An 18,965-nucleotide genomic window follows, 5' to 3' on the forward strand; every position below is an offset into this window, starting at 1 on the left:
GATACTGTAAGAAGCATTTTTGTACTACGATGCTCAGGCAACATCAAACTGTGTGGGAGACACTCAAACCCATAGAAATGTAACAATGCGAACAGGCACATCAAACTACAATCTATGTCACTGAAAAATGGTAAAGATTCACTCCTGGGACTGTAAGGACTCAGACCTACCAGGAAAATATTACTGTTCATAATTGTTTTGCTTTTAGTTGAAGCTGTGGGTTACAAAGAAACCAGTATTATCAAATCATTAACCAGTGTGTATCGATATTTTGTCTCATGCATTTTTAAAATATTCCAAGTATGCCACGTTTTAAAATGCCTTTTTTTTTTGTGCCCATGCTGAAACAAAACCAATATTATATTTACAACATTTGATGACAAAGAATATTTCTCAGTACACGGTAAAATACTGCACTACTACTAAAAGGTGTGAACATTAGCATACGTATTTAAGATTTCAACCTAAATCTCAAGCTTATTCTACCCTCTAGACCAATATTGAAGGATAAAATGGATAGTTTCACAGAGATCCAAAGAAAACTCTTGAGCAGTGCTGCCAGCATTGGCAAAATCATCTTAAACCAAAATGGTGTGCATGCATGCTCTCAGAAAAGCCAATTCAATCTTTTCATACCAGTTTTGGTTCATCTTTAGAATGTGCTCTATAACTGCTGAGACCCAAACTTGGCTCCCCAGAGGCACTCAGTAAAGCAACAGGCTACTGAACAGGCCATCAGAAACAAAAGAAATTATTGAATTATCATGTCATATGTTTTGTAATACGAGGTCTTTATTGATAGGAACATCAATAAGTGAATGTAGTACCTATATTTAAGTAGAGGCAGCAATTATTTTTAAACATACTGCATAAATCCAGAAACATGCACAGTTTGTATTATTTATTATGCCATAAAATTAACAGTTGAAAAAAAAAGTGAGGCAACAGCCATGAATGTAATAAAACCAGAGTTAATTCTATAAAAACAGGGGGAAAAAAACAATTGAAAGGCAGTATCAAGTAATAAGCAGTAAGTTTCTAAAAAAAACATTTCTGAAACACATGGTTTTTTATTTGCTACCCTGAAAATCCACTTGACAGCTTTAATGTGAAGGCTTATCAATCTGCTTGGAAAAGAGATGTATTTTCCTCTGTTTCCCAAAGTCCTGCCTCAGGATACGAGGCAGAGTTAACAGCCATGTAAGTGTGGATATGCATGGCTGTGCTGCTGAGAGGCTCAGCATTCAAAGGGCAGATTTTTCTAAACAGCTCAGGTTTCATCTGTTTTTGGCTGCCACAGAGTTAAAAAGGCTTGAGTGAAGAAAGGTAAAATCACTTTCTTAAGGTAAACATTCCAGCAAAAAACTTAAGGTTATTAGCTAGCTATGCTCTTTAAGCTCCTGGCATGTGTGCAGTGCAGTTCAGGAAACTGAAATAAGGCCACACTGGCAGTGGGACACTTTACCAGCACCAATCCTAACAGCACTGGATCTGATGCAGAACCCCGAGATACCTTTCTCCATACCCCAAATTGTCCACTTCTCCTTGGTGGCTCTCAGCCAAAGTGCCAGGTTTGGCCCTGGGAGAACACTTCACTTCTATCCCTGTAATTGTTTAGCTTTTGTAGCAGTATTCTTGCTACAGCCATTTTGAAGTCTAAATTTCATCAGCTCGTTCTTCTCTTTACTTTATGCACACATTTACAGAATGGCAAAATAAAATGTAGATATTCTATTCAATTATTTTTATTTTTGTATTGTAACTCATTTGCTAAAAATTGCAGTCAAGGCTATCTACTTTTAAACCCCCAACAGCTTTGAAATCCTTTGCATGTACATATAGAACATTTTCTTTCTAGTTCTCATGATTGGAGTTCCCGTCTGTTATTTTACCCTTCTGCTAATTCATATCCTCAGCTAACCAGAGCTCTGTGAATTTTGTGTGTTCACATGCATGCAGCCTCATTATACAGACAGACATGCATTCCTTAAGAAAGAGGAAAGTTAAGAGTTTCCTCTAGTATATAATAGAAGTTAAAAGTTTCATCTCTACTATCCTGGTTTCAGCTGCGATTTAATTTTCTTCTTAGTAGCTGGTACAGTGCTGTGTTTGGGACTTGGTGTGAGGATAGTGTTGATAATACACTGATGCTGAGTTAAGCAGCTGCGTGGTACTTTATTTCCAGCTAGGGTTAAACCACAACATCTACAAATCAGCAAACTAGAAACGGGATGTAATAGGGAAAGGGGAGATACTTTCTGCAGGAATATGCCTCAAAATGCCAAAATGTTTCTGCTTACTCACACGTGACTAAAGCAAGTTGCGAAATGACACAGAAATTACGATATTTAAAAATACACACCCGATCTCAAAACTTGGATGACTTTATAACGTGCAGGGTGATGAATACAAAACTCTAGCTAATACTGCTAGTTACACTTCAACTTTGTAAATTTGCCTATTTTGCATTAAATGACATAAGAAAATGAGTAAGTGATTTCATGATATAACTTTAATCTCTTGAACTGACTAGGCTTTATTGCCATAATTAAAAACCAGATAGTCTCACTAAAAGCAAATCTTTGTTCTTTAGATTTATTCCAGTTATACATTATGTTTATAATGTGTAAGACAAAAGGCTTATTAGAGACCTTTTGTCTTTGAGCATCTTTGTATTAAAAACTAATTCCTCAAATGTGCCATCTTGCATTCAAGTTTTACGTACAGTTCTAGGTAGTGGTGGTGGTTTGGTTTTTTTAATAATTGTTGTGGTTTAAACCCAGTCAGGTAACTCGTTTGCTCGCTTCCCCCCCTTTCTTGCCCTCCCCCTGCTCCCGGAGGGACGGAGAGGAGAATCAAAAAGAATGCAACTCCCACAGGTTGAGATAAGAACAGTTTAGTAACTAAGGTATAACACAAATCACTACTGCTACCACCAATGATAATAATGATAAAGGAAATAACAAGGGAAGAGAATACAACACCTCAGCACCAGCCGACCGATAACTCGCCCCCCTCAGCCCGACCAAGCTCCGACCGATACCTCCTCCAACCCTGCTGTCTCCCAGCCCTTCCGGCTAACTCCCAGTTACATCCTGGGCATGACGTGCTGTGGTATGGAATAGCTCTTTGGTCAGTTTGGGTCAGGTGTCCTGTCTCTGCTTCCTCCTGGCTTCCCCTCCCCCCTGGCAGAGCATGAGGCTCACAAAGTCCTTGGCCAAACCAAAACATCCTTGTTATCAGCTCTGTTCCCGAGCTGAAAGTCAAAACACTGCACTGCACCAGCTACCAAGAAGGAGAAAAATGACTGCTACTGCTGAACCCAGGACAATAATCAAAATGAAATCACTCATCAGATGCATTCTGAGCAGAGTATAGCAAAATCAAGCTTTCTGGCTTAATCTTCAGACATTCTGTTACAAAGGTGTGGCACACAACTCTTCCATTTAAATTCCCACTGAGCTAGTGGGGGCACTGAGGTACTATGTAGGAAAGAACTGTTCTTCTCCAGGTTCTTTTGTTGCTAAACTCAACCAACAGCTCACTCCCAGTTCTGTGGCAGATGTTCTTGCTTTTATGTCACTACACATCTCATGGACTAGAAGCTTACACCAGCATGATCAAGATCTCAAAAAGTATACTTTAGCATCAAGAAAAATCTAATGCCGTTCACCTGTCAGTCTTAAACCATGTTGCTGCAAAGATGATGCGGGTTCTGAGTTATAGACACTGATGAATTTCACTGCATTACTTAGACCTACAGACCTTAAGAACTTCTAATAAGTATTTCAAATTTATTAGTGCCAGATTTTGTGTTAGAAGGAAGAATGGTGAAAGGTTTTGGGGCCAAAATGAAAACACAGTTCCACCGGATTACTTTCTTTCACATCAAGTTTACTAAGGGACTAATGGTGCTTATGAAAAAGGAAAACCTTCAAGCTGCCTTTGCTGCAAGAGTGCATTGCTGGCTCATGTTCAACCTGAAGTTCATCAGGAGCCCCAGGTCCTTTTCTGCCATGGTATTTTCCACCCCTCAGCATACATTGGTGCTTCGGGTTCTTCCTCCCCATTTGCAGGACTTGTCAGTACTCCATGTTAAATTTGATGTACTTTCTGTCAGCCCACTTCTCCAGCCTGCCAAGGCTTCTCTGGATGGCAGTACAACCATCTTGTGTATAAAACCACCTCTCTGTTTCATGTCACCTGCAATTGTGCTGAGAGTACCCTGCCCATCACCAAAATCATTAACAAAGATGTTAAACATGACTGGACCTAGCACTGACACTCGGGGTATACTACTTGTTACCAGCTGCCTAGACTTTATGCCACTGATCCCTCTGAGAGAGTTTTCAGCCCACCTGCACTGTGCTTATCAACAGCTTGTCTTTGAAGATCTTATGTCTGACAGTGTCAAAGGCCTTCCTTAAGTCCAGGAAGAAAACATACACTGCTCTCCCATTACCTACCAGGCCAGTCACACAAGGTTATCAAGTTGGTCAAGCAGAACTTCCTTTTGGTGCAAAGAGGCCTCTTTGAACATAAATGGCATGAACCACAATGGCATCTAGAAAATGGTGCTAGGTAAGACAAAACAAATATGGATGACAGTTTTACTACTTCCTTGTGGAAAGAGAAGAGGATGCAAGTGCTGAGAATCCTCCTTACAGAGTGGAGACGCAGTGCCACTTCACTGTTTTGCCTTCTATTCCCAAATATTTGTATCCCAAAATATTTGAAAAACCCAATAGAAATAAGCTTGTTCTTTACAGCTCTTGGTTATGTGTGGACACAGAGTGGCCAAAGTTAAAAACAATAGGATATAACTGCACAGGGGTGGCTTAAAAATAAAGAAACATCACCTGTGTATGAACAAGACTAAATAAGCTTGTGTAGATGGAAAACGGATGCTTTGCAACAGATTTTTCCACAAGGTGAAGGTATATAAATTGCTGATATCTTCACACTACATTTAACATATGAGGACAGAGGCTTAGCTGCCAAGGAAAGCCACAGGTCAAAGAAGAATCAGACTAGTTTCACTACCCACTTTTGGAAGGGGATAGGAACAGTGAGGAACAGCTTGCATCCCTTGCCGTCTTTCTTCTGCATGCTCAGTATCAGTCCTGAGGTTGTTGGCTGGCACACAAGAAACATGCCTCAGCCAGCAGGACCACATTGCCTTTTTGCAGTAAGAAAGAAAACATCTGGTAAGTCGATTCTTTAAGAAGTCAGGGGCAAAAACAGAAAATGAAAGTCTTTCTTATATTAGATCTTCTGCCTATTTGAAATATTAGCAGGAGGAGGAATATACATTGTCTATATAACCCACAACTTTGAGCAATCATCACTTGTCAGTGGAGTTTGATCCACAAGGGAAGGAACTTTATCTTGATAAGCAGAGTAGAAATTAAACTTACATACAAAGTGCAGAGAAGTATCAAGAAATTATCCAGCATAGTAGTCATAGGTTTCTAAATCATAAAGTAAGTTAACAATACAAGTATGAAAAGTGATCTTTTTTTAGGCTATGTATTTATTAGAAGCATTATTAATGTATGAATCCACCTTGGAAGAAAATAAGTGTCCTTGAGATGTTAGATTCTATCAGCCAAATTGAATGTCTGCATCAATGGCTCTCCCTAAAAGTCATAATTAGGTAATTAAAATATATTTAGAAAAATAGCCTGTAAAATAAAGTTAAAAAATACTCACCTTCATTTTATTTCATAGGTCACTGTTATACCATCTAATAAGATAATTAAAAACATGCAAGCAGCTGGTACTGAGGCTAAACAGATTAATGTAATAGTCTGTAGTCATATGTGCTGGCAAGGGGTTCACCTCTTTGGCGAGGAGAAGGTCAGCTGCCCTTGGGAAAGCAGGAGAAAGACAGTATTTCTATCTTCCAGTGGCACTGCACTGCAGATACTGAAACTAGAGACCCACACTTAGTTTTCTTTTCCTTCTGGTGAAGTCCGGACAACGTGCACATCCAGAAAAGGCTTTAACTAAAGCAGTAAAATAACACACTAGAGTGGAGCTGAAATACTTTTCTCATGTTTCTCATGCTTTAAAGTTCCTCTAAATTCTCATTCAAATTTTTCTAATAGTGAGCTTCTACTTTTGATGACATGGTTCTAGGAAACAATTTTCATTAATTTCTTATTAGCAAATCTTCTTACCTAGTACACAAAGAATACTTCAGTCAGAGCCTGATGACCAACTAGAAAATTCTCCATGACCTCACAGGACACATTTGCAAACTCATACTTAGAAATATGTGCCAGTCACACGTGCTTTTCACTTACATTACTTACAAACTTTATGACCTAAAGGGAAATGCTCACTCACTGAACATAATCAGCATTAAATCTCTGCCTTGATCAACGCAAGCAAGAGTCACAAATTCTAAGGTGACACCATCATATTAAAAATAAAACTGTACAAATAGTTCTGAGCATCGTAAATATATGAGAGAACAATGATCTGACATCCTTTATTAATAAACACACACACACTCAGAAGCTTGTATTGGAGAGTGTAAAATTGTCCTTTAAAACAGAAAGTGTTGGAATCAAGTACAACCCTTCCCCCCATTTTTTTTATTATTAAAACAATATGCTCTAAAGAGCACTTTAATAGCAAAACATATTCACATTCAAATATTTTTAAACATTTGGAGCTGTCTCTTCTTCTAAATGAATTGTAGAGAGACCACTTCTGATAAAGCATAAAATGTCTTTTGTTTCAGTAAATATTTTCAGTATCGTTTTGTATCTATTAGCCTTCTGCAGCCATGACATCTACCATGATCCAAAGATGCCTTTGCCTCTTCTAGGGTGAAAATTCACTAGCCAGTATTTTTTAAATACGAAAGACTGAAACACACTGGGTAAACAACACTATCATCACTTTTACCATATTACTAACTTACTATAACGATATTCATTGACAGTATACTAAAATAAGTCCAAATCTCTAATGAGTCCTTAAAGAAATAACAACCATTTACCATTGTTACCTTTCAAGGCAGTTTAAGATTCACTTTGTGTCTTTCATAAGGTATTAGCTTCTCGTTTTTACTTAACATGCAGCCCAGAACTATACCTATCAACAGAATATTCAACCCAACCAGCAAATTTACAGCCAGTCTCATTATATGATGGGAGTTACTTGTTACTGAGCAGAAAATACTCATTTTACACCTTAAACACTGTAATGCTACTTAATAACAGTGGTAGCTTGCCAACTACTGGAAGTCAGAGATTTCTTTTATATATATATGTGCATAAATATACCTCACTCCCCACATATATATACTGCACTATCTTGCCTTACCATCTTGCCTCGAGTTATAACGGTAATACTCTGGCAGAGATATATGGAACCACTTTTAAAATACTAATTAACTTCAGTTTTGTAAGTTGAGCTGTAATCCTCGCTGAGAGAATACGATTATTATTCTGGTGAAGTCATAGCAACGTAGCCAAAGTCGTATTTATTACATCCACTTTGGACTAAGGAATATGGAGACAAGAGACTGGCTTTAGCCTTCACTTATTTGTGGAGCATTAAAGATGGCTGAGGATTCACTACAGTTTAGGCTGCCTTAAGTAAATGGAACCATGCTCTGTCCTTCCACTTACTTTTAGTTGTCCATTCTAGCAACCCTCCTTGCACTGGCACCGATACCCATCTGAACCTCTGTCAGGTGAACACTGTGAGCCAAGTCATCAGAAACACAGTACACAGTATGCTAGAGATTGGAAGGGACCTCAAAAGATCATCTAGTCCAATCCCCCTGCCGGAGCAGGAACACCTAGATAATGTTACACAGGAATGTGTCCAGGCGGGTTTTGAATGTCTCCAGGGAAGGAGACTCCACAACCTCCCTGGGCAGCCTGTTCCAGTGTTCCGTCACCCTCACTGAGAAGAAGTTTCTTCTCAAGTTTAAGTGGAACCTCTTGTGTTCCAGTTTGTACCCATTACCCCTTGTCCTATCATTGTTTGCCACCGAGTAGAGCCTGGCTCCATCCTCGGAACACTCCCCCTTTATATATTTATATACACTAATAAGGTCACCCCTCAGTCTCCTCTTCTCTAGAGACCCAGCTCCCTCAGTCTTTCCTCATAAGGGAGATGCTCCACTCCCTTAATCATCTCAGTTGCCCTGCGCTGGACTCTCTCCAGCAGGTCCCTGTTCTTCTTGAACTGAGGGGCCCAGAACTGGACACAATATTCCAGATGGGGTCTCACCAGGGCAGAGTAGAGGGGAAGGAAGACCTCTCTCGACCTACTAACCACCCCCCTTCTAATACACCCCAGGATGCCATTGGCCTTCTTGGCCACAAGGGCACAGTGTTGGCTTATGGTCATCCTGTCGTCCACTAGGACCCCCAGGTCCCTCTCCCCTACACTGCTCTCTAACAGGTCATTCCCCAACCTATACTGGAACCTGGGGTTGTTCCTGCCCAGATGCAGGACTCTACACTTCCCCTTGTTATGTTTCATCAAGTTATTCCCTGCCCAACTCTCCAGCCTGTCCAGGTCTCACTGGATGGCAGCACAGCCTTCTGGCGTGTCAGCCACTCCTCCCAACTTAGTGTCATCAGCAAACTTGCTGATAGTACACTCAATTCCCTCATCTAAATCGTTGATGAATATATTAAATAATACCGGTCCCAGTACTGACCCTTGAGGCACTCCACTAGTTACAGGCCTCCAACTAGACTCAGCCCCATAGACTACAACTCTCTGGCTTCTCTCCTTCAGCCAGTTCGCAGTCCACCTCACTACCTGATCATCCAGACCACACTTCCTCAATTTAGCCGTGAGGATGCTGTGGGAGACTGTGTCAAATGCTTTGCTGAAGTCAAGGTAGACCACATCCACCGCTCTGCCATCATCCATCCACCATGTTCTTTCCTCATAAAAGGCTAAGAGATTGGTCAGGCATGATTTCCCCTTGGTGAAGCCATGTTGACTGCCCCTCATAACCCTCTTATCCTTGATATGCCTTAAGATGGCACCGAGGATAAGGTGTTCCATCACTTTCCCAGGGATGGAGGTGAGGCTGACCGGTCTACAGTTACCCGGGTCCTCCTTCTTGCCCTTTTTGAAGGCTGGAGTGACATTTGCTTTCCTCCAGTCCTCAGGCACCTCTCCCGTTTCCCAAGACTTGGTAAAGATGATGGAGAGTGGTCTAGCAATGACTTCCGCCAGTTCCCTCAGCATCCGCGGGTGCATCCCATCTGGACCCATGGATTTATGGATGTCCAGATTGCTCAACTGGTCTCTAACCCATTCCTCATCGACTAAGGCAAACCGCTCCGTTGACTTGACTTCATCTAAGGTCTCAGGGGTACAGGGCTCTTCAGGACTGCCTGCAGCAGAGTAGACAAAGAAGGCATTCAGTAACTCTGCCATCTCTGTATCTTCTGTCACCAGGGCACCGATCCCGTTCATCGGTGGGCCTACATCGCCTCTGGTGTTAGTTTTATCTGCCATGTATTTGAAAAAGCTCTTTTTGCTGTCCTTGACCCTTCTCGCCAGGTTTAATTCTAAGGATGCCTTAGTCATCCTAGCTGCCTTCCTACATCCTCTAGCAGCAGCCTTATATTCCTCCCAAGTGGCCAGCCCCTCCTTCCATGACCTGTAAACTCTCCTCTTCCACTTGAGCATACCCAGCAATTCCCTATTTAGCCACGCAGGTCTCCTGGCCCTCTTCCTTGACTTCCTACGTGTCGGGATGCTCTGATCTTGAGCTCGGAAAAAGTAATCCTTGAATGCTAACCAACTATCTTGGGCCCCTTTACCTTCAAACAGCCTTGCCCATGGGATTTCCCCAGCAATTGCTTGAAAAGGCCAAAGTTTGCCCTGCTAAAGTCCAGGGTTGCAATTCTACTTGCTATTCTACTGGTCCTACCACACAAGATCCTGAATTCCACCATCTCGTGGTCGCTGCAACCAAGGCAGCCCTCAACCCTTACTGCTTCGACCAGATCCTCCTTGTTAGTGAGGATGAGATCCAGCAGCGCTCCTCTCCTGGTCGGCTCATCCACCATTTGCAGGAGGAAGTTATCATCCATACACTGGAGGAACCTCCTGGACTGCGGCTGGGTTGCCGAGTGGTCCTTCCAGCAAACATCAGGGAAGTTAAAATCCCCCACGACAACCACGGCCTGTGACTGTGAGGCCGCTCTCAGCTGCCTGTAGAAGGCCTTGTCAACTTCCTCACCCTGATACGGTGGTCTGTAACAGACACCCACAACAGTATCGCCCCTGCCAGCCTGCCCCTTAATTCTCACCCACAGACTCTCAACTCTCCCTATAAAGAATGAATAGGTTTGTCTAGGTTAGCTCCCTGGACTGGCTCACTGAGAGTGCTACTGCAAAGTAGAGAAGGGATAGGAAGAAAGAGTCGGACCCCAGTACCACAGTTTACACAATCATGGATCCAGAGCCTATCTGGAGCTGGCTGCTTCTTTTTCAAGCATTGATGACTTTCAAGAATAAATGTCCTGGAATTTATGGCAGAGGGAACTCTCAACTCCTTTCTTCTGCTGATCTGGCTAAATTCTTTCTTGCATGTGTTTCAGAGACTGCTTCATGGTCTCTGTATCTACATACACTTCTCACCTAAAAACCATAGAGGTTACTCTGGGTGGTATTTTTGAGCCCTTCTTTTAACTTAGATAGTATGTCGCATGCATAGAGAAAACAAATATGACAAGAAATAGAGTCAGGCAGAAACCTGGAATGGATTTGCTAACATATTTTTCTCAAAATGAACATGCTAAGTACCCTTGAAGGGTTTTATATCATCACAAAGTAGGTTTCATTAGAGCAGACTTACTAGGATACAGAAAATAGGAAAGATTTGTAAATCAAACCTCCCCTGTCCCACTGAGTCCCTGCAGGTACACCTTTTTTTCCAACCTTGCTCTCAGTCCAGAAGCTTCCTCTGAGTGCTTGAATCGCAACAAACTCTTTGCTGTTCCCTCCAGGTCCTTACAAAAAGTCTTTCTTTTCAGCATCCTCAAGACCAGGCCGTGTTTTCCCTGATCTTCTCAGCAGCCTTTCAGTCACCAGCCTACAACAGGCTCCTCGAGCCCAGCACAGCTCACTGCCTGCAAGATGGTGCAATATTCCCAGGGCAAGGCAAACAGGCAGGTTTCTCCTGCCTGCCTACACCTCTTTGAAGTACAGACTCCAGTAGACTACAAGCAAAAAAATTAAAAAGATGCCATCCATTATTGTTCTCTAAATGAATTCAAAATAATCATGTGGTAAACTTGTTTCATTTTGCCATACTTAAGCATCAAAATCAGATGCAGTCGTTCTGGTTAGCACAAATCTCACTATTAAATTACCAGTCACAAGGACACAGATTTAGCATCTGTAGCAGAGGAAGCATTTTGCTGGCTGAAAGATAGAACTACACATCTGCTGGTTACTCTTCTGTGCTTTCAACTGCAAGACTCAAGTTCAGTGACAGTGCTGCAGAAAGTTACTCAGCCTCATGGTTTTTAACTGGTGTTTACGACCAACAGAACTGAAAAACTATTTTCCTGTCAGAAAACCTAAAATTTAAGAAATCCTGACTCTTTTTTTTGACCTGGAACAGAGTCATAGATCCAGTTACTTTGGAGACGATCAGAAAGGTGATCCCTGGTGAGTTAAGTATTTCAGTGTTTAGCTTAGCTGCTATGAGTTTAGGGGAGAATTTCTACTTTATTCCATACCTTGGAGGGAAAAAAAAATCCCTTAAAATTATTTAGGCTTATAAACACAGTATACTTTCATTAGGTAAGTATTTTGAACAGCTTTCTCAAAAAATAATAATGCAAAAACTTTTCAAATCATTACTTAATGAAATCCTTCACATCTTTTAGTCTCCTGACTGTTGCAATTTAGTGTGTACAATACTCTTAAAATATATGGATCTGTTCTTTTGCTTTTAATATATTATGCTGCTTATTATATTCAAATTTTTAAAAATTAGAAAATATAAAAATTACCAACCTGTAAGAAATAAATGTTCCATCAGAATCTGAAGTGTGGTGTGTGCTTCCGTTTTCATTTGATCCTCCTAATACAAATATAAAACACTTTTGTTACGAGACAAACCCTGATAATAAATAACACAATATTGATGAGAATCACAATTGATTTTACCATATATTGCAATTTTAGTTTACAACAAAGCTTACATAGGTAAGTCTCAACTTTACATCTTCAAATTCTTACAGCTGGCAAGAGAGACAATAAGCCTTCATGTTCAATTTGGAGTCTAAATGTTCTGAAAATCTGAGATTTAATTTCACTTGAAGTTTTGGTTTGAGGACCTAACTAAACACAGTTTTACTAGTACAAGGTTAGAGATGCATACCACACAAACAGATGAGTTTGATTTTTAAGCCAAAGAATGTAAAAGTTAATTTATTTTGTGACTGTATGGTATCAGGCACTTTTTGTCCTAGCACAAGTTTAAAGCTTCTCTGAAACTACTTAACACGTCTGCAAAACATCTTGTTTTACATCCTGTGGGCTGTTTATACATAGATCAGCGACGTTCATAGAAACTGAGGATTACAAGGAAACCTTCCTCTCTATAGTAACTACTATTGAAGGACTGTCAAAAGCCAGGAACAATAATCTATTTTTTAAATGAAATTTATCCACATCCTTTTTTATTTATTCTTGCCCAACCTGTCATTTAGCTTGGTAATTCTTCTATGCCCTTGTGTATTTCCATAATTCATTTACAGACAGCATTGCGCATCCTTGTGCCCTCTGTTCTGCTTACTGAAATCAAGTTCTTTCACAGTCTTTTCCTGAAATGAGGCTCATTATTCCCTGTTTTGTTTAAATCAGTCCTCCTTACACATGAAAAAGAAGGGACAGGAGCTGTAGACAGCATACTTAAAGTTTAACCAGTTTATTCTTTGGACAGTGGTTTTCTTCACTATCAAAAAAATCTTGCTTGATACAGTCTATAGTCATGTCACATCAGCTTGCAGTTTCACAGCCATCATTCACCAACACTCCTACATTTTTACTCTCTATTTTTATTTACAAAAGAAGTTTGCAGTTTACAGTAGCAAACCTTGCTAGTACAATACTGCATTTCATACTATTTCATGTTGTTGCTCTTTTCCTCAGAAATGACCTATCCTATTTGAACTGAGTCTCCTTGCACTGGATACTGCATATTCTCTATGTAGTAATATGCGGTATCTGATATTCTAATATTTTTTCTTCTTAAAAACTATTACTGAAGCTTCTCACTTTGTGGCAAGACAACAAATGAAAGTATTGCGTAAGATCAGTTCCACCACGAACTCCACTTAAAAAAATTCTTTCATTAAAATCTGCATTTCTCAATTCAACTTATAATTATTATACTTCACTAATCCCCATCCTTTCTATTTCATAACATCTCCTGTGGCACTACATCAGATGGTTTACTTAGGTCCAGACAGACTTAACATATTTCCTTAATGTATATTTACAAAGGCTAGCAGCTTAGCTAGGCACAGTCTCCTGTTTAACAAAAGCCCTGCACCAAAGTTACACTATTTACTTTTTTCTTCCTCTTCTAAAGCCCTGCACAGACAACAGCAAACTGATATAACTGCTTTGCAACACTTTTTTTCTCTTAATCTAATTAAAGGTACTACATTTTTCCTCCTTCACATACATGCTATCAGACATGAACTAAGACTGAAAAATTGTTCCATGCAGCAGTATTTGTCAGTGTTCTTGAAAGACATTTACTCTGCAAGTCACATTCTTTACTCTTTATTGTATGTGCTAATTTATCATATATACCCAACACCCTTTCATTTTTTATTCTTTTTTATTTTCAGACCCTTGCCTAATATTTTATTTCTACTGAAAACTAACACTTTTCTGGTTGAGACCACACCTGAATTATATTTAATATCATTTGCCCATTCGCACTTGTCCTGGGTTCAGCAGTAGCAGTCGTGTGAGCAGCAGTGGAGCATAGCCTTGCAGAGAATCTCACAAGTTGCCTGACTGGGTTTAAACCACAACAGTAGTGCATTATAGTTTTAGTTTTCTTCCCCTCAAAGCTTCTTTACAAATTCAAGTAATATTTTCTTGTTAATGATCTAATTCAACTTCACTTCTGTTAACTGTCACTATAACCCCACAATTTCTGACATCCAGGAGGTAGCCTTCTTTGCAGATCAAGCTGGTTTTGTTTCCTTCAAGATCTTTGCTTACTTCAGGCATTCTTTAAAAATACTTAATCACTCACTTTGACAGAACTGTCCTTCCAAGTGTTTTTTCTCATCTAATTTGGAATGCATTTTTTTATTAACTTTTGCACGATTGTCTAAAATATATTCCAAACCTCTATTACATTTGAGCCTAAAATCACTCCATCCAGTTGATTTCACTTATTAGCTCTCAATTTATTTTGAAAATGGAAATCCTACTTAATTGTTCTGCCTTTTGTTTACTAAATTTAACTAAATTAATAACACCAGATATTTCATCCAGGAAACCCTCCCATTATTAATAACCATCTGTCCCTTGCGTCTTGAAAAACAGTCTCCCATACTGGGACAATTTTAAGTAATATGCTTTTTCACATATTGCCCACCTCCACATCTGATCCTGAGCACTCCGTGACATGACTGAGCTACGTTCCGTCTCTTTTAAAGCCATATGGCTAGGTGCAGTGATACCGGGCAATAGAAAATTGAAAAAAATACAGCACATGAAAATAGGTCCTGAATGCACTATTGCACCTTATTTATACCTAAACAACTCTTAAGCATCCACCTACCACACTAGCCAGACTCAGAAAGAAAACTCATTCACAATACTAAATTCATATACTGAAAAATATCTTTTGGGACTCTTTTCAATAATGGCAACATGATGGTTTTTTTTTCCAAGAATGAGGTTTAAGAATATCTCAAAAAATTCAAAGCCGTTATTGTCTTTCAACTAAACCATTTGTCCTGCTTTAAGTCAACAGGACTCTACAATGGAAACCAGAATCTTGGTGATAAAAGGTTGTTCTTTCATCAGGATCCCACAAGGAAAATTCGAAGGGATCCTGGGGCTGCTACATCCACTGAGCTGTCCTTCACAAGCTACTTCATGTGTAGCTCGCTTTATTCTGAAGCATTCCCTCAGAAGACAGTAATTCCCTTTATTGAAATGACCACCACAATACTTTAACATTCTTAATTGTAAACCCATTGTAAATAAATCTCATATTTATATGTTATTGCTGATCTCTTTTGTTGGTGGTGGCTTCTTTTTGAGAGGCGCTTTTGCTGCTCCATTGTATCATTAGCAGCAGCTACCGAAACTGGATAGGACTAGGCACATCCAGCTCTCTAAACCACGACTTAACAGACTGGGCATTTCTGTCATTGTTTTCTTGCTCCACCACGTTTAAGACAGATAAGTCTATTGTGACATCTTGAAAGATGATTTAGATATCTTTCACTGAAAATGATAAAAATGACAAAGCAAAGTGCAAAGTATTCGCTGATTTAGGAGTCCCTGAATTTTACCTACTTTTATTCAAATGGTTTTCTAGTAAATCCTGGTAAGTTTTCATTGTCAGCAATATTGAGAACAAACAGGACAGGTGCTTCACCAACTAATGAGAATAAGCTGTGGGAATCCATGGCCCCTCCTCAGGCAAGTGACCCAACTTTCTGGCAAAATAAGGATGTATACTGAACAGTTATGAATATATGATTCATTATGCTGGTAACAGAGTTTGTTGTCTCCTTTAAAAATCCTAATTGATTCTGTATTAGCCTGATTTTTAGATCCTTTCCAAGACTCAAAATGGGAAGAAGGGCTCTGTTGAAGAAACAGAGGATGCTCTGCAAACCCTGCCCCACATTCCTGAAAAGGTTTCCAAACTTCAAATGCAAAAGCTAGGAGGGGAAGAGTAAAATAAAGCTTATCACACTTTCAGAGGAAAGAGAAAGGAAACAACCAGTACCATAAAAAGCATCAGTATCAAAGTAAATATATACTGCTTTTAGCAGTAAAGCAGTCACTGGTTTTAATACAATAATAAAATAAGGCCGTATTCTTCCAAAGGGACTGAAAATCATCTGGATATCTTTTCTTGATGCTTCTTTAACTGTAGAAACTCCCTATTCTGGGAATGAACACTTTCTCTGAAGAGAATTCAGTTCTGTTGCCCTATTTTAGTAGAGGCTGCTCTTGTGCATGGAAACCAAGGGCTAAAAGGAGCTAGGACTTGGGTAGTTGGGACCTAATACTACTGGACATAGCTGGAGGCTGTTTCAAGAGAATGTTCATAACTCAAAATTGATGCTTTTACTAACGAGTCAAAAAAGAACATTTCAAATGTTGGCTTCTTTAGATTTCTGAGATGCAAGAAGGACTTGTAAATTGTACATTGGTTAGGGTACCAGATTCACCCAGAATATACAGGCTTGTCACTAGCAGTAACTGTTTTCTTGTAAGAACACATTTGAGATTATAGATGTACCATAAAATAGATGAACCCAGAATAAGGAGGATGCCAAATATACTTTCTGAAGATTATCTAAAAACCATGTGTAGAAACTGTATCACAGAGAAGCCTAATTTAAATATGCACACTATTTTCCTATTTTAATTTTTAACAGTATAATATGCTGATAGTGTGCTATCTTCTTTTTTCAAGGTGCAGTGCAGTTTCCACTTCCGGAAGTAAGAAGAAGCTTGATAGCATTTCAGAGCCCTAGCTCAAGGGTGGGAAGATGCTCTGGGTATGCAGCAGGCACAACGAGCACTCTGAGCTTAAGTACGTGCTCAACAAGAGTAAAAAAGTACGTGAAGAACAATGTAGGGATCAGACGTTTCTCTTTTTTCTGTGAGATGCAAAAATTCAGCACAGGATATCTTATAAAGGGGGAGGGATGCTACTATAACCAGCTGAAAGTCTATGAAGACAAGAAGCTTGAGTGATATCTCCTTACTCTATGGATCTACTCCTACTTTTAAAAATACCTGAACTATATTTATTATTTTGAAACTATGTTTTGATACTAAAGAGATGTCTTTAGGTATATACATATTTCTGTATGTATGTATACACACACATGTCTGTGTGTGGACACACATGTATATTTATATAGCGCTAACCAACCTACCAATCTCGTGTCAGCTATGAAAGGGTTTTATGGCTGGCGGTTTAGGAATTGGTGATAAAAGCGATCCCACTTAGGAAATCAAACTGTGATTCACCCTGCTTACAAGTGTCAAAATATAGGATAGATCTCTCTGCTGACGAGTTTGCACTCTGCTTAATATATTTTTTTGTATTCTAATCAAAGGTTTAAATGTTGTTAAAAAAAAAAGAAGTATTTATTTAGGAGTTGTGAAAATTTAAGTTCAGGTTGATGTAAAACACTCGATCATTAATTCAATGTTTTATGATTAGAGACAAGGAAAATTTTAACACAAATATATGCTTGCAGTCTAAGGCTGTCAATTCTTATAACATGACTTCCAAATTCTACGCTGTATCCATTTTCAGCATATTTAAAGCTTAATAATTTAATGATTTATCCAATTTTAATTTATACTTTCAAAACCACTTTGAACAATCTGAGGTGCCACTGGAGATCATAACAGTGGTCCTGGTTAAGTCAAATAATAATTATAGCGCTTTCACTTTAAAGATGAGATTATTTTTAATTATTGAGTAAAGTACTTGAGGTACCATACTTATATAATTACGCTACTCATTAAATGGTTATTGAAAGCTGAAATGTAATTTTAATGACAGCTACCTATTTTTCTTTGCACACTTTATAGATGACAGATCAGTCAGGAACTCTAGTTTGCTCTAAAAATCCTTGCAGCTGCACTGGTTCTTTCAGGTGTAAAACAATTAAGCCATGCTCTTTTTTTAACTTTAAACATTTTTTCTTTCTCAAATAACATTTTTATGATATACAGGAACTACTAAAACCAGAACAATAATGCATGGGTATTTTTTATTTTTCACAGTAACACCAAAATTCTGGCCCTAAACTATATAAATTCCAAATAATATCCCCAAAAACCTAGTGACAATACAAATATGGAAGAATGATTTTAGTCAAAATATGTTCCTCATACAATGCAAACAGAAAAAAAAAAAGCTTAACAGATTGCAGACCTTTATTGTGAGTATAAAGTGGTAATCAACATACAATAAGCATTTTACTATGCATTAAAACTATATATAATGCCACGAGACTCCTTTGCTTTTTGTAACACCGAGCTTCACAACTCTTCAAACATAAAATTCCTTCATACTGTTTACTCTACAGATTCATATTCTTCGAACTAATCTGGATAAAATTTATCCTCATATGTAGGAATCTCTGACAATTGACACCACAGAGTTCTGGTCTCAGAACTGAGCACCTAAAGACTTACATTCTGCATTAATCCTTTAGATGCGATGTTTGAAATTCAGTGTATTTGCCCATTGTTTTAAAGGCTGGTATCTTGTTCAAATTAAGCTTTCCTTTTTCACAGTGAAAACCAAACAGAAGACTAGATTTGTTTCATTAACAATATTAAAGCAAAGATTTCTGAGTTTGCTGTATGGGGAAAAGGCAATAAAGTTTTGAAGAGGGAAAAACTGCTTTGTTCCTTCAATCCCCTAGTTGAAATTAATTATAGCAAATGTTTATGAAAACATCTGTTCCATACAGTTATAAATTCTTAATTTTAGCATGGGCGATTTCAGGCTCCTCTATTATTTTGAAAGAGAACAGTCTGACAATTGAAAGGTTTACAAAATAGCAGACAATTTGTATTACTACAGCACCAAATATGCAGTTTGGAAAGTCTTCAGGATCTCTGCAGCAAAGGGAAAAAAATACAAAAAGACTAAGATGACTGAAGCTTTCCGATTTGGGTCTGCCGAAAGACCAAAATGGCAGTAGGAG

At 38.9% G+C, this 18,965-nt stretch overlaps 1 protein-coding gene across 7 annotated transcripts in view; it reads right to left on the reverse strand.

The window, feature by feature from the left end:
* The window catches only part of TBC1D5 (TBC1 domain family member 5), a 319,487-nt gene that overhangs the window by 151,544 nt on the left and 148,978 nt on the right, over positions 1-18,965 (reverse strand). For all 7 annotated transcript variants that reach the window (XM_061464900.1, XM_061464904.1, XM_061464903.1 and 4 more), the window contains one exon: positions 12,025-12,091. In XM_061464900.1, the coding sequence (XP_061320884.1) occupies positions 12,025-12,091 (67 nt within the window). The remainder of the gene's footprint in view (positions 1-12,024; positions 12,092-18,965) is intronic.

This window comes from Pezoporus flaviventris, unplaced genomic scaffold, assembly GCF_033815535.1.
Source record: "Pezoporus flaviventris isolate CSIRO_AGI_PZ_B2104156 unplaced genomic scaffold, CSIRO_AGI_Pfla_v1 ptg000037l, whole genome shotgun sequence".
In the NCBI taxonomy this organism is placed as follows: domain Eukaryota; kingdom Metazoa; phylum Chordata; class Aves; order Psittaciformes; family Psittacidae; genus Pezoporus; species Pezoporus flaviventris.